The sequence below is a fragment of the Giraffa tippelskirchi genome, chromosome 8 (genome assembly GCF_054371585.1).
Source record: "Giraffa tippelskirchi isolate mGirTip1 chromosome 8, T2T-mGirTip1v1.2.pri, whole genome shotgun sequence".
Lineage (NCBI taxonomy): Eukaryota > Metazoa > Chordata > Mammalia > Artiodactyla > Giraffidae > Giraffa > Giraffa tippelskirchi.
In genome coordinates, this window is record NC_137282.1 from 140,474,136 (window position 1) to 140,497,040 (window position 22,905).

General features: G+C 55.2%; 1 protein-coding gene across 11 annotated transcripts in view; it reads right to left on the reverse strand.

Annotated features, from left to right (window-relative positions):
- Window positions 1-3,573: 3,573 nt before the first annotated feature.
- Window positions 3,574-22,905, reverse strand: part of TRAM2 (translocation associated membrane protein 2) — a 145,101-nt gene continuing 125,769 nt past the window's right edge. For 10 of the 11 annotated variants that reach the window (XM_081517366.1, XM_081517371.1, XM_081517373.1 and 7 more), the window contains 9 exons: window positions 15,799-15,908; window positions 15,239-15,355; window positions 9,808-9,866; window positions 8,603-8,687; window positions 7,977-8,047; window positions 6,264-6,368; window positions 5,857-6,000; window positions 4,998-5,161; window positions 3,574-3,861 (listed from right to left, as the gene is read on the reverse strand). In XM_081517366.1, the coding sequence (XP_081373492.1) occupies window positions 3,788-3,861; window positions 4,998-5,161; window positions 5,857-6,000; window positions 6,264-6,368; window positions 7,977-8,047; window positions 8,603-8,687; window positions 9,808-9,866; window positions 15,239-15,355; window positions 15,799-15,908 (929 nt within the window). In that variant the 3' untranslated portion in view covers window positions 3,574-3,787. Of the gene's footprint in view, window positions 3,862-4,997; window positions 5,162-5,856; window positions 6,001-6,263; window positions 6,369-7,976; window positions 8,048-8,602; window positions 8,688-9,807; window positions 9,867-9,960; window positions 10,182-10,334; window positions 10,543-15,238; window positions 15,356-15,798; window positions 15,909-22,905 lie in introns of those variants that run through there. The other variant, XM_081517367.1, reaches the window with a different exon arrangement.

Consider the following 22,905-nt stretch of genomic DNA (forward strand, 5'->3'; position numbering starts at 1 on the left):
GGAGTGAGGCTGAGACGAATGAGGGGAACCTGTCACAGTCCACGTCCCTTTTCCAGGTAGCTGTCCTGGGGCCGGGGGCTGGCCACACAGTGCAGCTGGAGGCCAGGAGACCCCGGCAAGTAAGGCACTTCTGACAAAGATACAGGATCAGCTCAGGGCAGAAAGAGGCCTCGCAGAGGCCCCCGTGCTTTCTGGGGACCTCCATAAAAGAGAGCGAGCTGCTAAAGAGAGGCGGCTGGGGGACCCGTGGTCTTTCACCGCCTTCTGAAAGTAATTACTACTCACACAAGAACTGAGAGAGAGAGAAGCTGGTGAAGGCTCCTCCCTGAGCCAGCCATACCCAGGAGAGACTCAACTTAGGTTCCAAGTGATCTGTCAACAGCCCAGTTGTCCAGTCGTGCCTAAGCCTTCCTGAGGAGAGGGCTGTGAGTTAGGATGGCAGTGGGGAGAGGGAGAAAGACCACTTGGCCGTCCCGACTCACAAGCCTATGGCCCACACTCCACAGCTGTCAGGCCCTGACTCTTAGGAAAGGAGGTCTGTTCACTGGGACAGACGTGGGTCTGTTCACAGAGGCCCCTGCAGGGGCGAGTCACGTGCAGACCTCCCAGCCTTCTTGGCCCCCATGCCTACAACAGACCAACAGGGAGGCCGAAGCCCAGGAAGGATCTCAAAAGGCTGCGGGGAGCAGCCGCTTCGAACTTGAAAAGGCACCTGGGGAACAGAATTTTCTGTGGTGGAACCTGGAGGGGGGCCCACACCCTGCCCCTACCTCCTACTCAGCACCGAGGAAACAGTCAAAGGCGACAAGAAAGAAGGTCCCCAAAGCAAACCCAGCCATGCGCATCCTGGAACACCCGGCCCAGCTCCAGGGCTTTTCAGTCAAGAGTAGCCTCTGCAGAGGCGGCCAGGGCAGGGATCTAATCTGGTTTCTCAAGTGTGGCAGCTCCGCCTGAGACAGAAACGGGAGAGGTCCTCGTTGGGAAAGGATGCAGGTCTGGAGAGAGACATGCAGGGCTAGGACTGACCAGGCCCAGCTCAGCCTGCTCCTGGGTCCCCTAGAACTGCCCTGCCTTCAGAAGGGGCACCTATAACCTAGGAGTAATATGCAGTTATCAGAACCTGGAGCGAGAAAACAACTTCCCATCATGGAGCCTCCAGGGAGGGTTAGGATCACTACCCCAGGGCCTCCTCTCCCGTGCCACCAGGTGCCAGCCGGCGATGCTGGGGTGGGGCGGGGCTGCTGAGGTAGATAAGTGTCTGCTCGGCTCCTGGCAGGTGGTGCTAAGCAGCCTCTCAAACTCGGGGTCGTCTGGCTGGGCCATCACAGAGAGAATTTGAGACTGAAGAACATAGCCAGAACAGCCAAACCAAGACAAGGCAGCCCAAGTTGTCAGGACCACGCAGAACTGAGATCTCTCGGCCCCTGGCCACACACTGTGAGCCAACCTGCCACAGGCTTGGCTCTGTTCTGAAGCGAACGTCCAGGCACGCCCGGGGTGACAGGCACCTAGTTATCCTCTCAGCCTCCCCTCAAATCACTCCTGAAGCTGGCGGGTGGGACACTAGCCTCCCGTAATGTTCTCAGGGGCTTCACGTGGCGGGGAAGATTTCCCCAACTCTCATCAGGGAACCAACCCCGTCGTTTCGGATGCAGTGAGAGTTGGCCTGGCCCCGGGCTGGTGGTACCACCGTGAGGCACACAGTACTGCAGAGACCGCGGGCATGCCAAACACCTGTATTCTGTCAGCAGTCACCTTGGTACCCGAGGAAGGACACTGCTCTGGGCAGGGCCTCAGCTGCGGCTCCCTCTTCCCCAGCCCAGGGAGAAGGCATGAGACTGCAGGGCTCCCCAGCGTGGGGGGTGGCCTCTGGGGGGCAGTGCCAAGGCCAAGGACACAGCCTAGAGAGGACTGGGCCGGGCGCAAGGCTGGTGGGCAGGCTGAGGAGGCTGCAGGCTGACCTGGGCTACGTACACAGCATTCCCGGTCAAGATAGGAGCAGAAACTTGGCTACAGCTGCGAGGGGGGAAGGGGACTATTTGAACGGCTGAGGGAGTTCTAGACTGGGTCCGCTTGGTGGGTACAAGCCACCCTTTCACCAACATTCTGCTGTGCAGCCCAGTTAAGTGTCAGGGAAGGAGAAGATGGGAGGAATTCGCATTTTCACAAGCATGGTCCCTCTCCTAACGGTAATCAAGAGAACCCCTTCCCCTCTCCAGGGTCTCATCCTGAGCAGAGGCAAGGGTCTACCAGGCTGTCAGGAAGCAAATCCCAGGCACTGGGAGATTAAAACTTCTCTCTGGGGCAAGTGACCTGGAGAAGGAAGCTGCCTTGATGAAAAGACCCATTTCCCCCCGCTGGGTAATAACCCAAGGTTTGCTTTCTACTCTGATGTCAGAAGAAGACCAGCCTCTCAAATGGCACTAACATGCCTGCTCCCACCAGCTCCTTCTGAGAGCCTCGCTCCCTGCTGGAGTCTTCACAAGGCACCGTGAGGCCTAGAAACCTTGTCTTTAGGGGGTTGGGGGAGAACACGTGGGGGAAGGTGCAAAAAGACTCCCGTCAACAAAGCTGGGTCTGCCCACCTAACCAGCAGAGCGATTCTGAGTCAGCCTGGGTTCACACCGTCTAAAATGCTGTGGGCTTGCTCAGCAAACAGCAGCAGATGATGACAACAACTCCATAGGACAGTCAGCAAGTGAGGCTCCAGGGTGAGGGGCCAAGGTGACCCTCGCTGGGGCACCAGGGGTCACCGGGGAGCTTAGTGTTCCTGCAGCGAGAGAGCTGAAGTCAGGGGCAAGGCCAGCCCCCCAACAGGCAGGGCTGCTGGGTTTAGAACCAGCGCGTCCCTCGCCGGGCTGGTTTGTTAACTGCTGTTTGGTTTGGTTGCTGGTGAATGATAGGAAGCACAGTGCCGCTGGACGTGCCGCAGGCCAGGTCGACGCCGTCGTTTCTGCCACATTACCTCTCTGGAGGCGCCCGGCGCGCCGGTCACTCTGCTCTTGCTGTAGAGTGGGACGACTCGTCCTCCTCTAGCAGGTCCCCGACAAGACAGCAGGGGTGGCTGCCGATGCACGACCGGCCACGGGACCCAATTCAGTCACCACTGTCTTTCTGGAACGAGTCGTCACGTCCCAAAACCAAATGCCTTGACACTTAGGATAGCAGGGGCCCCCCGGGGGGCACTCAAGATGGCACGTGCAGAACTGGAATCATACATCTCGCCAGTTCATCAGCACCTAGGAGATGAGGATCCAAGAGGGCCAGTCTCTCCTCCTGCTGCCCATCCGCACAGAGATCGCCGCCGCTGCCAGCCTGGTGGAGGCTCCCTGGCACGGGGCGGCCGACTCAAGTCCCAGGGACTGGGTGTTGGATGGCCAGCACTGCAGGCTTAGCCTCCTCTCGTTGTGAAAAATCAGACACGGAGAAATTGCACGATAAGGTACACTAACGAGTAAAAAGAGAAACAAGCCATGAAGGAAGAGAAACAGGAGGCCAACAGAAAAGGAATCGTGAGAGAGCCCGGGCTTCTAGCAAACCCCGCCCAGGACAGAGGTGAGGAGGCGAGGCGGCTGGAGGAAGGGAGAGAGGGAGATTTTTGGTTTTATTGAGAACGGTTCATGGAGGAAGAAGAGGAGACAGCCGAGACGTGAGAAAGAGGAAAAGGCCCTGTGTGAAGACGGGATTGTGCTGTTTGAGGCAGGGCGGCTGGAGCAGGAAGGTGGGTGTGTGTGGGGGGCTCCCTGCTGGCCCCCACGAGAGGATTCCTGTTCTTAGCACTTTGGCCTTAAGGAGACTTCAGTTTCTTAGTCCGTGTGGAGGTTCCATTCTCGGCTTTCACCACCCCATTTTCGTGGTAACCTGGGAATGAAAGGAGACGGACATGGTGTTTCTGCTGCGTCTGAAGAGGAAGGTCGGGGGAGGCGGGGGGGGGGGCGGGGGGAGGCCGGGCAGCCCTGTGGCTCTGCATGGGACAAGCCGAGGGGACTCAGGCTGCAGCCCCCCGTGGCGAAGGACACTAGCAGGCCGCTTCCAGGGCTCCTGCTCCCCACTAAGGTGGCTAGTCTCTGTCCTTCAGCAGGAGGGGCTGGGGTGCCACACGGTCACCTGGGAGCAGCCCGAGGCCAGCCCAGACCCTCCCTGAAATCACTCCAAGGCCTCTGGAGTCCTCGGCTCCCCTCAGGCCCCTGCAGAGCACTGGCCGGCTTCAGCAAAGCTTCGGGGAAGCTGACTGGGCGGACAGGAGGAGGTGGAGAGGCTGCAGGGACAAGGCCGTACCCTCTTGCCTGATGCTCCCTCTGCCAGAAAAAACTGTGCTTTTTCTTGTCAGCAACACCCCCGTCTCCTTGCTCAGAGTCAGAGGCTCATTTGGCTGCAGCCTCGCCCCGTACCCGCCCCCGTCCCCAGCCAGGCCTGACTCCACACCCAGCTGCGCACGTGTCTGGTTCAAACACACACGAGCCCTGCCAAGCAGGCCACACCTGGAGAAAGGCCGGTGACTCAGAAGACAGAGCCTGGCGCAGACAGGCCCCCAGGCTGCACGGAGAGCACGGGGCTGGCAGCGCCCCAGGACCCAGCAGGGGCCAGAGGAGAAGGGGGTGTCCCCCATCCGCCAGCCCCTAGCGCTGTCACCTCGGGTCACCCCTGAAGAGAGAGGCAGAGCCAGCATCCTGGGAGATAGCCAGGCCAAGACGCAGAGCAAGAGGGCAGGTGAGGACACGAGGGCAGGTGGCCACCCTTGATGGGGTCCCCAAGGCCACCCCAAGGGCATGCTTCCTGCCAGAGCTCCCCACCCCACCGCCACCCTACCCTCTGTGGCCACGAGGGCCCCCGCCTCACCTGCCTGCCCCCACCCCCCTGACAAGCCGTCTGGGCCCAGCCACGTGCCAGTCAGACCCCGGCAGGAGCCAGAGAGCCCCAGGCCCGGGGAGGAGGAGTGGCAGGTCTGGTCCAGGGTCCTGGGGGAGCCCATGTGCCCCACGCAGATCCACACTCACCCGACTCCCTCTTGATGAGCCTGGCTGCCAGCCTGGGGGCAGTGGGCACCCTGCGCTTGGCGCTCTGCTCGCTCCAGTACTCACGCCAGTGCCGCAGCTGCGAGTGGATGAAGCGCCACATGAGCCAGGCCTGCGCGGCACACACCAGCAGCAGCACGCACAGCCTGCAGGGAGAAGGGCCAGGTGGGCTCGGGCGGAGGCATGGCCAGGACCCCGCAGCGCCCGGCCCGCCAGCCGGGAAGAACGTGGCCGGTGCCGGGCTCAGCTCCAGGCGTGGGGTGGGGGTGGGGGAGGCCGGGAGGAGGTGACAGATGTGGTTCCAGCTCCTGTGTCACCACCCCGTGCCTGCCCGGGGCCCGACGCCCAGAACACGGCGCATGTAAGCTCTGTATCGGGGGGGTTCAAGTGAACTGAGGTACGATACAGCAGAAATCATTCTAGAAGAGCGACTTCTCACCCAGCGAGCAACCCGGACAAATCTCTGATCCCCCCACCCCAGATCCCGGGGGTCATGAGGACTGTGGCCTCCTCGCTGCCCTCCTGGCCGCTTGGGAGGACACGCTGTGAGGAGCCCACAAGGGGTTGTGACGGACAAATGACAGGCTGTTTGCGAACCCAGCACCCACCGTGAGGTGTGGGCCGGCGGGGGAGTCTTGTTGGCATTGGGACCTGGCCTGCAGACTGACGGACTAGGGCCAGGCAGGAAAGACAGAAGCAGGGGGCCGGCATCTCTTCTTCCCTCCCTGCCGGATGTCTGAGATTCCCCCTAAACATCAAGGTGCGGGAGACCTGGTAGTCTGCCCCCTCCTGACCTCCAGCAGAAATTGGGCCGAGTTCACAAGGCTCTTGGCCAGCTCACCTGCAGAGTAACGTGTTGAAATTCCCTTTCTCGGGGTCAAAGGCCTGGTTTTCCATGCGAGCAAGGCCGAAGCCGATGGCCAGCACGGCGAGGGTGAGGATGAAGAGGCGGGTGACTCCAAATACAGCCGCCCAGGCGTTGAACCTGCCCGCGGGGAGGTGCAGAAAGAGTGTCAGCCTTTGGGGCCCAAGTAGGGAAGAGGGTTCAAGGGTGGTCGGGGAGGGTGCTTGAGGACTGAGGTGTCCAGAATAAGATGCTCCAGGGAAAAATAACCCCAGGGCTCCACCTACTGCCAGGGAGGGGCCCTCCCGCCACCGCCACCGCCACCGCCACCGCCACCGCCACCGCCACCGCCACCGCCACCACCACCTCCCCCCCACCCCCCGCCTCAACCCAGCATCACTCACAGCTTCTCGTTGTTCTCATCCGCGAAGTGGCAGAGCCGGGCCGTGTGGAAGAGGAACTCGGTCGAGTACTGTAGCAGGAGCAGGACGAGGCCCAGGCGGCTCAGGCTGCGGAAACACAGGCGAGCCTCACAGTCTCCGTCTGAGACACCCATCACCCCGGGGCCCTGCCTCACCCCGCGATCCAGCTCTGCTCCTTCCAGAGTCTCTCCCCACACCGAGTCTGGCCTTTCACCTGCCCTGACTGGGCCCGCTGCCCCCGCCCGCTTCCACCGTGGACCTGGCTGACTTCACAGCACCCGTCACTCTGCATTCATCACCTGGCCCGGGGCGGGGCCAAGCACAGGAAAGGTGTTCACAGCGAGTAGCCGAGCTTTGCGCATGTAGAAATACGGGGGGACTGGTGGGAGGGAGTCCCACTGCCCGATTTGTCATCCAGGTCTTCACGGCTAAGAGGCGCACGAAAAAGCAAAACTCAACACAACGTAAGAATACGTGTGAGTGAACTGGCCTCTTAAACCACGAGTTCTCTGGATCCTGAGGATGGTCGAGAGAATGACTGAAGGAGGCCCAGTGTCTCCATGTAGCTGAGGCTGGCCAGTGGGATCGTGCCCTTGACCATCTCAAGCCTCACTTCCCAGCCCCGCTCCCACCTCAAGGCCCTGCTCCTGGGGTCCCCTCTCCTGCACAGCCTCCCCCCGCCCAGGTCTCCACCTGCCTGACTCTGTCACTCGCACCCCCACCAAGTCCTCTCCTCAGAGAGCTCTTCCCACCACACAAGGGCCACCTCCGTACCCCGCCCACCACGGGAAACTCTTTCCTGACTGATGCTCCTTCCCTTCCTTCAAGTGGTCCTGCCTGTGCACCCTCGGCCCATCCTCGCCTCACTGCTGGGTGACCGTGGGCTGGCTTGCTCAGACCTGCCCTGCATGCAGCACAAGAGCAGAGCGGGCCCCACACGGCCTGTGCCCCTCAGAGGCCTGTCCAGGCAGGGACGCGGCTCCCAGCCTTCGGACAGGAGAGCGGACCTGGCTCTGGGTCGCCCTGTTTGGTCATTCTCACAGGAGGCCTGCAGCGCGGACCCAGGAGACCCCAGGCCCGGGACCCCTGGGGCACCTGACAAGGTGACACAGCGAATTGCTCTCCTGTCCAGCTAAAAATCCCAGCCTGAGAAAACTCCAAGACACATCCTGCCCAGCGGTGATTCTATTCACTACAGACACACTCGGGGTGACGGCCACGCTTCTGACCTCGGGACGGCCAGGCAGTGCCTACTCTACACTTGACTGCGGACCAAAGGGAAGTCCAGGGCCACGAGCTCTGGCAGCGCCCCCACCTGGACGCGCGGGGCGAGAGCCCCGCTCAGGCTGCCGTCAACCTGCAACGCCCTGGGTCAGGAGCTGCACGCCTCAGATCCCTCCCAGCTCTGTCTCGGGTTGAGGCGGTCACTCCTCTGGGTTCCCATGGCAGGTGGTCCACGTGGTAGCACAGTGTTCATCCCACTTATCTTTGTAGTTTTCTCTCCTACTCGTCGGAGAAAAAATCCGGTAAACATAAAGGAACCATCCACTGTCCATCTATGTATTCCCAGGTGTCAGCGTGGTGCTTGGCACACAAGCAAGTGTCTGATCAATGCCTCCTGATTGAATGATGGTGTGGAGAGGGGCACAAACATAAAAAGGCAGGGAGACCTGGCCCGCTGCGGGTCCCACTCACTTTAAGAGGTATGCGCCTGCTATGTGGACCAGGTACAGGCAGATGTACTGGAGCTGCCGTGGGATCTCCTCCTGCAAAAAAGAGACACAAACGGTACATGTGCTGACTCCCTAACCTGAGATGCAGAAGCAAGGGAAGAAGGTGCAGGGGGAGCTGCAGAGCAGGGAGGAGGGGTGCAGAACGATGCTGCTTTAATACAGGCAGACTGGGGTCCCCCCAGAGACCCGTGCACCACGCTGTACAAAGTCCAAAGGTAACTCATTGGTCAGAGGGCGGGACTGGGTTGAAAAAGAAGAGACAGGGACCGGGGAACAGGGCTTTTGGAAATAAGTCAGAGGGAGGTTTAAAAAAAAAAGTCTCTGGAAAAGGCAAAGACTTCTCCATCAGCTCCCCTGAAGATGAGTCAGGTTTCCCCCAAAGTCGCATGTCCTCTTTGGGAGGAAGAGGCTGACCTGGCAGCCACCCCCAACAATCCTGGAGGACGTCAGGGAGACTCTGACAGGCACTGGCTCAGCATGTCACTCAACACATCCCCATCTCCACCCCCCACGTGTGGGCGGCCAGAGGGAGGAACAGCAGGAGGGTAGGGGGACAAGTGGTGTCAGAGAGAGGCAGCGAGTACTCACCTTCCGTACCTTCTGGAAGTAGAGCTCAGGAAGTGCGTGCAGCCAGTAGGCCAGCTGGCACAGGTAGAAGAACTTCACCTGGAAGCTGGAGACAAGGGGGCCAGTCACCCAGAGGGATGGAGAGAAGCCCCTGCCAGGGTGGGCAGGAGCAGGCGGTGTGAGGAGCTGGGCTGAGCGAGGGTTGGGGCGGATCGGGGAGAGCTGGGTTGCAGGGATGGGGGCGGGTGGCTGGCACGCACTAGACCCCTGGGCCGGGACAGTGTTCCACATGTGGAGCGACATGGGAAGCCCATGAAAAGGCACAGGAAAGATGAAAAGAGCAGAGGACGGGGGTCTTCAGTCCAGAGGAGGAAAGGCTAAGGAGGGGCCTGATTCCAGAGCCCTGTCAGGGAGGAGGCGGTGGGCAGCAGGTACGTGCCAAGGAAGGCAGGGGTCTTAGCCACAGAGGATGTATCTAACTCCGCTAAGTCTCCGGGGCTGCTGTTCTAAGGGTCTTAGGAGAGGCTGAGAGTCGTCTCAGGGGCATGCGGGCCCAGCTTTGCCCTCCTGGTATCCCACCGGAGCAGTAGGGGGGAGGGTGCTGCTCAGAGAGACGCAGGTGTGGATGTGAGCAAATGCCAGGAGGCGCAGCCCACAGAGCTCCAGGCAGTGGCTCTGCTTCCCCCGTGCCCCGGCGGTTTAGGAACCTGGTACAGACCCAATGCTTGTGCCCCCTACCCTTGAAATTCACATTTGAAATCCTAACCCTGAAGTGACAGGGTACCAGGACGTGGGGCCTCTGGGAGGTGATGAGGGCACAGGGGTGGACCCTCCCGAGTGGGATTAGGGCCTTGGTGATAGAGGCCTTTCTCCGCTTCTGCACGTGAGGAAGATGCCATCTGTGAAGCAGGAAGCGGCCTCAGCAGACGCTAGGTCTGCCAGCCTCCAGAACTGCAAGGAAGGACTGTCTGGGTTTTATAAGCCCTCTGGACCCCCGCCATCTGCAGTGCTCCCTGACAGCAGCCGGGCGGAGACCCTGCACCCAAGCTCCTGCAGGAAGCACCCACGAGCACTCAGGGAGGAAGCAGCTCCCACACCGGCCTCCACGACACTGGCCCCAAAAGGCTTGGGGGCATCTGGTCTTCATGCCCTGTCCGGCCAGTCTGGGGTGAGAAGCTGGTGCCCCAGCCTGCTCCTCCCTGGGGACTGAACGTGACAATACTCACGGGAGGTACACATGCGGGTAGTCTTCCCAGAGGCTCCTTGGGTTTGTTAAGTATCCTTCCTGTCATGGGCGAGAAGAGACCGCGTTTAGAGACGTGACTGCGAGGCCAGCTGGGACCCAGGGCAGGCCCGGGGGTCAGGGGTCAGGGACACACCTCATCCCCAGATGCCAGAACGAGGAGGCAACAGGAAATGTGAACACGGAGGCCCTCTGGCACTTGGCCGGTCTCTTTATTATAAAAAAGAGTCGTGATGTAGGAGGAAGAGCCCTGCTCTGGGGTCTGACTGACTGAAGACTCGAGTCTAACTGCGGGTCTGACCCTGACTGGCTGCGTCCTCCAAGCAAGTTTGTCTCCCTGAGCTTCAGCTGGCTTGTCTGTAAAATGAGGATAAAAATACCCTCTCAGAGTTATTGTTAGAAATAAATGTGACAGTTTATGTTTATGGGGCAGTGTCGAGTATTATGCCTGGCATGTAGGCACTCAGGAAATGTTTGTAGGGTGAATAAGCAGATCAACTCCAGAATCACCGTCCACTGGAAAAATGAAAAGCCTCCTCTGGTTTTTCACAATGCCGTGAGTAAAAAGAACGGCAGGAGCCCACAGGCCTCCCCAGCGGTGTCCCGAGACGCTCATCGCACAGCACAGTCCCTGTCCTGGCGCCAGGACACCACAGGCCTTCTTTTCTGGCCCCCTGTTTTTTTTCCTGGCTCTTTTCTAGCCCTTCTTTACAGCTCCAGCATCTAGCCCAGGGCCTCTTACAGAGTAAGGGGGAGACAACCTGAAAACCCTCTGATCACAAAACACCTGGACATGCTGCATGAAATCTAACAAATGTTCTTTCAGATGCAGAGCTGAGCTCACAATAAGAAAGGCAAAACCCCTAGGGCCCAGGAGGGCAGAGCAGGGGGCTGAGGCTGTGGGACCAGGGCATAGGTACCCACATGGGGACAGGAAGACCCTCAAAGGGCTACTACCCCAGAGGAAGAGGAGACTAGAAAGGATCTGACAAAGAACAGAGGGAGAAGAGGTCGATGTCTGCTCACCCTCAGCCCAGTATGGAAACAAAAAAATATGACCTCCTGAACATCTGTAACCTCAGACTCACTTTCACGTGGGTTTGGAGTGCACATGGACATCACCTGTGTGTCCAGAAGTCCTCACCTAAGAACTCAGCATTGGCGGTATTGTGGCCAGTGAGACCACTGGGACATACTCTTGTCCAAAGACATACAGGGTTCTGACATGCAAAGTCTTGCTAAAGATGACTTTATAATATCCAGGATTACAAAACACAAGGAAACAACCCACCATGAGGGAGGAGGCCGACAGGACGTTCAAAGAGGACCGAGGAGGCGACGGCACGCTGACCTCCTTTTAGAGACAGGGAAACGGAGGTGCCCCAGAAACAAGGTGGTTTCTCAGCAGTACAACTGAAATCTGAGCTGCACCCCCAGCCTCCTGGTCCCGGCACCCCAGGCCTGGTCGCCCGGTCCATCAGAAAGAAACCGAGCTAGTGGCTTTGGTGAGGAGGCCGAGAGTTTCAGATGTTCCCACCAGGACAAAGGACCAGGCTGTGCTGGGGGACGAGGCCCAGTGGTTCACAGAGGAACCTCCAGGTGGCTACAGCAGCCTCATTCTTATTTCCACAGGAGGGCCAGTCTACCCGCACTTGAATCACTAAACACCTGAGGACATTTCAGGTATGGCCCATGGCCCCAAACCCACGACCAGGGCCTCATTAACACAGCTTCCCAATTGATTTGGTGCTCTCAGGCATAGGCCCAGGGCAGTCATGGTCGCCCCACAAACCCTTCCGGCCTCATTCCATCTTCCTCCTCACAGTCCGGCAGAGGTGGGAGGCTCCGGGGCGAGCTGGGTGAAGAGAGGGCTTTTCTGCACTAAGGCCACCCCTCGCTGCCTGCATCAGACACCAAGCCTGGGCACAGGGGTTCACAGCTTTCCACCCTCCCTTCCAGGAAACCAGAGCAGGCAGGACGTTCCTTCCTGGAAGAAGCACCAATGTATATTTGAAGAGGAAAACGGTCCTTCGAGGACGGAGGTGGGAGAATTAGTGCCAAAAAAAAGAAAAAAAGAAAAAAAAAAAGACTGGCCAAGAAAAGCAGCACTAACAGAAATTTAAAGCCCAGAGAATCCTGGGAAATTATTAAACAGGGACCCTCCTGGCTTGGCTCTTCATTTAGGAGACAAAGAAGTCAGAACTGTGAAGCCAACTGGCAGACAGAACGCCCCTGTCAGAACAATGCTGCCTGCCTGCCTGCGCAGGGCAGGAGGGAGGCGCATGGGGCAACCGGAGGAAGAATGACTCACTGCTCTGAGAACAGTCTTTTCCAGACCTCGGGCCAGGCAGCCGCCCAGGGAGGCCCAGGCCGGGACCCTCGGAGCTCAGCACACCGAGTGTGGGCTCACCGCCCCCAGATCCCCCTGCTGCGGGGCATGCTGTCTGGGGGCCTTTGAGGTCCTCTGTTCCTTCCTGGTTCTCCACATCATCTAGGCAGCAAGGAGGCCCGCCGAGCCTACACACTCCCTCCCCTCCCCCACAGCTTCCCTTTTCGGTGGATGGACAGAAAGCACCAGTGGGAGAGAAGAAATCCAGTCCTGATACGGCCAGCTGCTCCCTGGACCCACGGGTCCTTCAGGAACACCACTGTGGAGGTTCTGCTCCAGGCAGTCTGTCTGTCAGGCGGTGGTGGCCCTGACCCGCACACCTGCCCCGAAGGTGCTCCTGGGCAAGGCTCCTGCTGAGCGCCGAGCTGCAGGTCTACACTAGGAAGGGAGGCATCCCTAGGAAGCCAGGCAGGGGGACCAGGAGCCCACCCAGCCTGATTTCCACAGTAGAGTTCTGTTTCTTTCCCCTGAACGATGAACAGTAGTTGGGCTAGATTAAAGGCAGGAGGTTGACATTCTTATTAAATGATCAGCTGGCCCATCCACAACCCCATCATCCTGCCTACATCAATGCAGAAAGAAATCTGAATCCAATGCCAAGATAAAACCGGTTATTTTGTGGGGGAGGGGTTTAGGGTCAATTTTTACTTTTTTTTTTAAACTTTTATGTATAGCTCATGTTTAAAAAAAAAAGATCACCTGTGAATTCATAAAAACAAGTGATTGATTACTTTAAAAACTGCTGAAAGCTGGAACAAGAAGATGCATTTGCAGTTTATTCCCTCTCACAACAATATTGAGAGCGCACTCTGTACATGCTGTACATGCTGGAACTGAACTCAGGGGCCAGCTGTGAGCACAATGCTGGGAGCAGTGCTAGGCAGAAGCAGGCAGCAGAGAAGGCCCGTTAACAAGAAAACACCAGAGTCAAGGGCAGAGTGCAGCAGATACAAGAGGAGGGGAGTTCTCTGCGGAGGTGACATTTAGGTGGAGAGTTGGAAGGCATGAGATGTCAGGGGATGGAGCGCTGCCTGCGAAGCCCAGGAGGCAGGAAGGCCAGGAGAGTTAGAGGAACAGTGGGGGCTGGGGCGAGTGAGAAGAGATGGATAAGGCCGGCCCAGAGCTCAGGAAAAAGGACAATCTCCCCACAAGTGGGACAGCGGCTTTGAAAGCAGGGGGTGCATGACTCGGTTTACATTCTATGAAGATCTGTCTGCTGGGCAGACAATGGATAGGGGTGGATGGATGGATACAGGAGTGGAAACAGCCTCAGCTCATCGCTGGCCTCGACCCACTAGATGCCAGTAGCATATTGTCAAGTGTCCCCTGTAGAGACCCACCGGCCTGGGGGCAGAGATGCAGGCAGAAAGCAGGGGACAGGCCCTCCACGTTCTGGTGGAGGCAGGGGACCTGCTGATGAACTGAGTGGACAGCGAAAGAGATGAATTGAGTAAAAGTTCATCATAACAGAAACATACAATTTTAAACACCTAGCTGTTTTTACTCCTTTTACATAACGACCCTCTCTCCTTCAGTAACTTTCACTTGGAACGGCGTGGAGGGAGCACGCGAGGGCTAAGAGCTACACGGTGGATAAGGACCAGGGTCATTGGAACTTTCCAGGGTCCCTTGGTCTATCTCCAGCTGGAGACACTGAGTGGAGGCCTGGCTGTCACCACAGTAAAAGCCTGTTAGGAGTGAACCCAGGAAAGCGCAACCGCTCCAGACTAACGAGCCTCGCTGACAGGCCCAGGAGAAGCAGGGACTTGGCATGGAGCCTTGCACACTCTGGAGGGGGTGGGAAATCCCCTGGGTAAGTAGCTGGGTCACAGCTCGGGTGGATGGTGGGGTGAGACCGAAAGGGCAACAACAGTGATTCAGAGATGAGGCAAGAGCAGTGAGGTGTCTGAGGGACCCCAGGGTTGCTCTGCCTCAAGGCAGCTTGGGGTCTCCAGAGGCCGCGGGACCCAAACACCCAGCAGCAGGGAGAGGTCTGAGCCCAACGGTGTGTACACTTCCTGGGGCTGCACCTGTGCTGCACAACAGCAGGGGGGCGCTGCTCACACAGACCACACCGGAAGTCGGCCCCAGGGCCTGCTGTGCAGCACAGAGGCCCAGGGTCCCAGTTTCAAATTCCTAGTGTTGTGATGGAAATACAGGCAACATGCTGAAGGACACGCTGAGTCCTGCTTTGAAAACACGGGTCCAGGGTTCAGACCAGAGACAACGGGGTCCTGAGGATGGGACAGCGGGTCACTGTCGCTAAGGAAGAGGAAGCGGGGTGAGGCATCAGGGGAGGCAGGGAAAGAAGCTCCTAAAAGATCACAAGGTTGTGGAATTTTCCAAGCCCCTGCCCTGGATTTCTCACAGGACGATTCTAGCTCCTGAGGAAGAGACCTGGTTACAGACAAGAGGCGATCCAGGATGCGGCTGGGGAATTAAAAACTTCCTAGCATGACCGGCTTCTCAGAGAACCTCAAAGGACTGTCCACATTCTGCTGTACAAAGGAATTTTGCTGTATCAAAGGTTGCTTGAGGTAAGAGTCGTATCGTGCAAAGAGGGGAGGCAGGTCAGCTGTCTGGTCCTCCAGGCATTCGTTGGGGGCGGTGCTGACTTTCAGGGGCCTGATGTGCACACAGGGCGGGCGGGGCTGGCCATGCCCTGGGAGGCCGATCAATGAAACAGAAGCAGAGCCTCAAGTCCTGTCCACTGAGGAACCACATGACCGCAGGACCACTGCAAAACCTGAGCTTGGATTTCTTCAATCCATGAGACAGGTGCCAGGATGAACATAAACCTGAGCTCAAGGGACAGCACCGTGTGTGGGCCCTGGGAGGGCACGCGGAACTATGGAGCTGCACGCTGTCATCACCGTGACATCACCTCCCAGCTATAAGCAGTGTTTTCTTTTGGACCAGATGATGCTCCCCAGATCCACACAGCTCCTAAACCACTGACTCCTCTTCCACCGCGATACCATGGCTGCCCGGGCCCCAGCCATCAGCAGTCACGAGGACCACTCACCGTCACCACCACGTAGAAGCACCAGATCACCGAGCTGAGATGAAAGACAACCAGCTGCCCAGATTCATTGAACTTGCTGTGCTTGACTTTGGAGAGATGAAGCCGTTTGCTGATTTTCTAAAGAACAGAGAGGGGCCTGTGTGTTAATATGTAAGTGTATGGGTAACGGGCAGGTTTCAAACGCCTACGCTCTCCCCACAAAGGGGCTGAAGCTATTTCGTGTGAGTGTTGTGTGTGCATACAGTGTTTAGTTGAAGGCAAGCACTCTGAGAAAGCAGCGAGGTGGATGTCTTTGGCCAAGATGTAAAGGCAACGTCCACCACCCGTGCCGTGTAAGCCCCGAGGACGCCATGTCGGCACACTTCAGCCAGCTCCCTCCCGTGAATAAACGCCGCTTCTAGGAAGCGGTGAGGGGGAGGGAGACCACAGTGTGGTGTGGGAGGTCAGTCCCCCAAGGCCAGCCACAGCCTGCGAAAGGTGGATGGAGGCCTCCCAGCTGCGGCCGCTCCACCCATGCGGCCCCCCAGCTTCCCACCTCTGAGCCCAGACCCGGCACTCACGTCTAGTATGTACTCCTGCACCACGGCGTGCAGGATGATGGCGATGAAGATGTAGAACAAGACAGTGAGCAGGTCTTTCGGGCCGTAGTGGTAGTGTGCCGTCTCGCCATCTGCGGAGGCAAGGAGAGCCAAGTCAGCACCCCTGGCGGAGGAAGTGCTCTGCGACCCACAACTCAAGGAAGATCGGAGCGGAATGTGCCATCAAGGGCTTCCCTTTGGCTGTGACCCCAGACTGAGAAGAAAAGAGTTTATTCCGGAGAACCCACCCACCCACTGGACTTGGCCCCCGGGGGGCACCAGTGGAAAGGGGTAAGGAGAAGCCAGTCCATAGCATGCCCTGATTTGGGCAGGAGAGCTCGGTGGCTGCAGCTAGGGGTTGGAGACCACCAGCTTCCATCACTCCCTGGCTGTGTGACTACAGAAAAGTGACCAAGCTCTCTGAGCCATAATCGCCTCCTCTGTAAAAATGGGACTGCAGAGTCTAGACTGCATTGAGGAAGCACAGGGTGGGGTTAAACTGTGGGCTCCAAAACCTGAGCTCGTATCAAAACTGTCGTTTATCTCCTCCCTCTTTTTTGTTTTTCGCCATACTGTTTGGCTTACAGGATCTCAGTTCCTGACCCCAGGCGACGGCAGCGAAAGCCCGGAGTCCTAACCTCTAGGCCACCAGGAAACCCACTCCTCCCTCTTAAAAAAAAAATTTGAAGTATAGTTGATTTATAATATTGTTTTGGTTATAGCTATACAGCAGAGTGATTCAGTTATGTGTAATTTTTTCTGATTATGTTCCAGTATTGGTTATCACAGACATTGAATACGGTTCCCTGTGCTATATGTAATTCCTTGTTGCTTGTCTACTTTATATATAGTATTGTGCATCTGTTAATCCCATCTGTCAACCCTAACTTATCCCTCCCCCTACCTTCCCCTTTGGTAACCATAAGCTTGTTTTTCATGTCTGTCAGTTTTGTAAATAGATTTATTCATATTATTCTTTTAGATTCCACATATGAGTGACATCATATAATACTGGTCATTGTCTGATTTACCTCACTCAGTATGATCATCTCTAGGTCCATTCATGTTGCTACAAACCGCACTGTTTCATTCTTTTTTACGGCTGAGTAATATTCCACTGTATATATATATATATATAAAACATCTTTATCCAGAAAAAAAAAAGAGGAAAACTATAATTTGAAAAGATACATGTACCCCAATGTTCACAGCAGCACTATTTTACAAAAGCCAAGACATGGAAGCAAACCTAAGTGTCCGTCCACAGACAAATGGATAAAGAAAAGGTCATTTCTTCCCTATGTAACTCTGGGGCACCTCTATGTGTGACCTTTCTGGGCCTCAGATTCCTCATCTATAAATTGAGGATAATGGAATTCTTGTACTACGGGGTTTTTTTTGAGAATTAGGTGACTTCAAAAATGCAAAGTGCTTACTTAGAATAGTATCTGGTGTACAGGAAGTGCTGTACATGTATCTGCTATTATTTTTGTTGTTGTTTTGGGTTATTGTGAGGATTAAATGAGATAATCTGTATGTAAGATGCTTACTAGTGCCTATAAGCATGCACTAAAGTTATTACAAATAGTATTCAGCAGTGATAAATGAGATGCAATCCCAGATATCTTAAGTCTTGCAAAGCTCTGCTAGTGCAACCACTCCCTCCACAGACAGAGAAGGCTCCTGCCTCCGGTCCAGTTGGCAGGCCCGCAAGAGTTCAGGTCCCAGGCCTGGATCCCTGGTGCTCCGTGGCCCGCCCTCCCCCAGGCAGACACACTGGCCACCTCTGCAGCTGTGCTGCCTTCGCACTGAGTCACACACACATGAGTCATCTCTCTTTGCTGGGATGCATTTACCAGAAGGTAGGCCAGGGTGAGTGAGTTTCAGGCTGGCCACAGAGCCAAGCAGAGCTGACTGGGTCACTCTGGGAGCCAACCCAGGACCCCGCCAGCCTGGACCGGGAGCACGCACTGGTGCGGGGGGGGGGGGGGGAGTGGGCTGGGGACGGGGCGGGAAGACATGAACTTTGAGATCAGACCAGCTTTCCTTTGTCCTCTCCCTGCTCGCTTCCTCAAACACCCTACTCCGTGAGAGCCACTGGGCTGACTGCTGAAACATGGAGACAAAAGACGCTGCCTCAGCTTCGGAGAGCACAGATCAGCAGGGAGACTGACAAATAAGTGTACAAAGACCTACAGACAGGCAGATGGCCACGTGGTACCAAGAGGTAAACACAGCCACACAGGGAGCCCAGGCAGGTGAGGGAGACTCCAGCTGGGGCGGGGGAGGCGGAGGAGCCTGTCAGGATAAATGGGATGATGTAGAAACTCGAGAACAAGCAGGGGTAGGCAGGTGGGGGGCAGTGGAGCATCCTGGGCAGAGGAGCATCTGCTAATAAGGATGCAGGGAACGAGGACACACTGCTGATGGAGCCCAGGGTACTACATAAAAGGGTGTGGACATGATCCTGAAGGCAACGTGGAAACATCGAAGAATTCAAACTCAACAGGAAAACGAAGAAATTGGGTTTCAGACAGTTTACTCTGGCAGCAGTGCTGCATAAGCGTTGGGCCTGGAGGCAGACGCTGGTGAGGCAGGTAAGGAACTAGGAGGACAGGAAGTAAAGTGCAAGAGGAAACAGGGAGGGAGGAGGGCCATCGGTGGCCGAGACCTGTCAGACCCCCGGGACCTAGGACGGAGGAGGCACAGGAGGAAGGGAAGAGGTGGGCGTGTGGGTCAGCCTGTGCTTCTGCCCTTCCATTGCCAGGCCAGCATCACCCTCTCCCAGCCTTCGTAATGGAGGATCAACGGAGACTAACCTGCTGCTGCTGCTGCTGCTAAGTCGCTTCAGTCGTGTCCAACTCTGTGTGACCCCATAGACGGCAGCCCACCAGGGTCCCCCATCCCTGGGATTCTCCAGGCAAGAACACTGGAGTGGGTTGCCATTTCCTTCTCCAGTGCATGAAAGGGAAAAGTGAAAGTGAAGTCGCTCAGTCGTGTCGGACTCTTAGCGACCCCATGGACTGCAGCCTACCAGGCTCCTCCATCCATGGGATTTTCCAGGCAAGAGTACTGGAGTGGGATGCCACTAACCAGATGGCAGCATATTTTGAAACTATAAAATAATACATGCAAAGTTTCACCATCAAGACCAGCCTTATTAGGCAAAATGGGACTCAACCAAAAAAGCATGGCCCCAAAGTAGTTGATAACACATGTCAAGGGCTTCCCTGGTGGTCCAGTGGTTAAGAATCCACCTTGCAATGCAGGGGACACCGGTTGATCACTGGTTGGGGAGGATCCCACGTGTTGTGGAGCAACTAAGACCGTGAGCCACAACTACTGAGCCAGTGCTCCAGAGCATTCGAGTGGCAACTGCCAAGCCCTCAGACCGCAGTGAAGAGTAACCGCTGACTGCCACAACTAGAGAAAGCCCGCACAGCAACAAAGACCCAGTGCAGCCAAGAATAAAGTAAACAAATTTAAAAAAAAAAATGTCAAGACTTTGGATTATCCATCTTAAAGCCTCTTCAAATTACTTCCATTCATCACCCCATTCACTGTACTTCCAAAGAGATGTGACTAGAGCCTTAAACCCTTCTTGAAACAAGAACAGATCCGTGGAGTAACATTTTTTTACTCCTTTGCTGATAAGAGCTCCATGCGTATTTGATCATCCACCGATAAACCACATGCAGGGCTCCACGCTGGACACTGGGGCATGGCAGGGAATGAGGTGGGCACGGCCCTGCCCTCTTGCAGCTTAGCAGCTACACTCCAAATTCTCTATACCCAAAACCAGAGGCCAACAACAAAAACAAAACAAACAAACAAAACAACTAGATTGAAAAATGGGCAAAGACTTGCAGCAACAAGGATGGACCTAGAGATTATATACTAAGTGAAGTAAGTCAGAGAAAGACAATCACATGATATTACTTATATGTGGAATCCAAAATATGACACAACTGAACTTATCTATAAAACAGAAACAGACTCACAGACATAGAGAACTTATACTTACCAAAGGGGAAAGAAGTGGGGGGAGGGGGAGTACAGATAAAGCAGGAGTTTGGATTAGCAGATATAAACCACTAAACATAAACTAGGTCAACAAGGCCCTACTGTATAGCTCAGGGAACCATATTTAATCTCCTGCAATAAATCATAATGGAAAAGAAGTTTGTTTGTTTTTTTTAAATGGGCAAAGGACCTGAATAGACATTCTTCCAAAGAGGACATACAAATGGTCAACCGGTATATGAAGAGATCCTCAACATCACTATCATTCAGTTCAGTTCAGTCGCTCAGTTGTGTCCGACTCTTTGCAACCCCATGAATTGCAGCATGCCAGGCTTCTCTATCACCAACTCCCGGAGTCTACCCAAACCCATGTCCATCGAGTTGGTGATGCCATCCAACCATCTCATCCTCTGTCATCCCCTTCTCCTCCTGCCCCCAATCCCACTCAGCATTAGGGTTTTTTCCAATGAGTCAACTCTTCGCATGAGGTGGCCAAAGTATTGGAGTTTCAGCTTCAACATCAGTCCTTCCAATGAACACCCAGGATTGATCTCCTTTAGGATGGATTGATTGGATCTCCTTGCAGTCCAAGGGACTCTCAAGAGTCTTCTCCAACACCACAGTTCAAAAGCATCAATTCTGCGGCGCTCAGCTTTCTTCACCATCCAACTCTCACATTCATACATGACCACTGGAAAAACCATAGCCTTGACTAGACGGACTTTTGTTGGCAAAGTAATGTCTCTGCTTTTAAATATGCTATCTAGGTTGGCCATAACCTTCCTTCCAAGGAGTAAGCGTCTTTTAATTTCATGGCTGCAGTCACCATCTGCAGTGATCTTGGAGCCCAAAAAAATTAAGTCTGACACTGTTTCCACTGTTTCCCCATCTATTTCCCATGGAGTGATGGGACCAGATGCCATGATCTTAGTTTTCTGAATGTTGAGCTTTAAGCCAACTTTTTCACTCTCCTCTTTCACTTTCATCAAGAGGCTCTTTAGTTCTTCTTCACTTTCTGCCATAAGAGTGGTGTCATCTGCATATCTGAGGTTATTGTCCTCCCGGCAATCTTGATTCCAGCTTGTGTTTCTTCCAGCCCAGCGTTTCTCATGATGTACTCTGCATATAAGTTAAATAAGCAGGGTGACAATATACAGCCTTGACGTACTCCTTTTCCTATTAGGGAAATGCAAATCAAAACCACAATAAGGTACCACCTCAAACCCATTAGAATGGCCACAATTTAGGAAAAAAGAAAAAAAGAGTAAGTGTTGGTGAGGGTGTGGACGAATTAGAACCACATTTGTGCATTGTTTTGAGAATGTAAAATGGTGTAGTCACTATCAGAAACAGTATGGTGATTCCTTAGAAAATTAAAAATAGAACTACCAGATGATCCAGCAATTCCACTTCTGGATACAGAAGAAAAAGAACTGGAAGCAGGATCTTGATGAAATATCTGTAAACCTCATGTTCACAAGACACATCACAAAAGCCAAAGGTAGAAAGAACCCAAGTGTCTATCCACAGATGAATGGAAGAACAAAATACATGGTCTATGCATACAACAGAGCACTATTCAGCCTGAAAAAAGAAGGAAAACCTGTCACATGCTACACAGAACCTTGAGGGCATCATGCTAAGTGAAATAAGTCAAGTCACTAGAAGACAAATACTGCATGATTTCATTACCAGAGGGTCCCAGGGGAGAAAAATTCAGAGAGACAATGAGAATAGTGGTTGCCAGGGACTGGGGCAGGAGAGGGATGGGGGAGCCGCTGCTTCATGGATGTGGTTTCAGTTTTGCAGGATGAAGTGTTCTGGAGGTTACGCCAACAGTGTGAGTGTACTTACTACCACCGAACTGGACACTCAGAAACAGGTAAGATCATACATCTCATGATAAGTGTATTTCACTACAAAAAAAAAAAAAACAAACAGTGGCCAGGTGTGATGAGTGCTGTGACCTGGGCAGGAAATGAGGAGGGCAGGGCCCTGGGGAGGAGGGGTCACTGAGGTGTGCTGGTCAGAGAGCAGGTCAAGGCAGAGTGGTCTGGGTAGAGGCGACTGGGGAAGATCCTGGTGGGCAGAGGACTGGGTGACCTGGAGAGCAGAGGTGAGCAGGCCATGCCACGCCCCACCCCCCACCCCTGACAGGTCGTGTCAGGACAAGCATCCAAAGGCAAGGGAAGGTTCTGGAGCACTGAGTCACAGACACCTTTTGTAAAGATCACTCTTCCTGTCAAATGGACAGGTGAGTGGGCTGGAATAGAGCCGGGAGAGCGGTCAGGAGGTGCCCTCGGGAGCCCAGGGTGGGGTGCAGGGGTGCCCTGCACTTGGGAGGGTGGCAGCGTGATGTTTGAGAAGACAAATTCAGAGAGATGTGGGCAATGGGCTCACGAGGACCAGCTGGTGGGCTGGCCGTGCGGAATGGTTCTCAAGTTCCCTCTGGAATCTGCCCTCTGGTAGCACCCACGGTTTCAGAATGCGTCAACACGCTGTCTTGTTTGGTCCTTGTCCCCATCGATGGGGAAGCAGAGTGGATGAAGAAGCAGGCCTCACAGGGTTAAGGGACAGGGTCATTTCTCAGGCCTCCCAGTGTCCCACAGCCCGGCCCGGCCACTGAAGCCACCTCGGGTCAACCGAACCCCCCCCCTACACGACCCCAGCTCTGACCCCACACCCTGACAAGTGAGAAGCTGATCCTTGGACTTCTTTCTCCTACCACAGAGCAAGGAGCATCACACTCAAACGAGCATCTCCACTGCTCTCCCCTTATCTGCTACCCTCCTGCCCTTGATCAGAGCAGGAAAGGGGACTGGTTTGGCGCCTTCTGCTCACCACGGAGCCATGGAGGTCAGAAACCTGTGTTTTTCCAGGAGGTTATAAACAAATGGATTTTTTTTCTTTTTAAATGTTTGGTGGCTAATGAATTCTTAAAAAATCCTCTCTCTCCCCATGTTAGAGCACTCACCCTTTAAGCAGCACCCCTGCCTTGTATGAGCTCTCAGAAAAGAATGGCAACAGTCTGGCAGTGAGCTACTGCGATCTTTTTTTTTAAAGTTT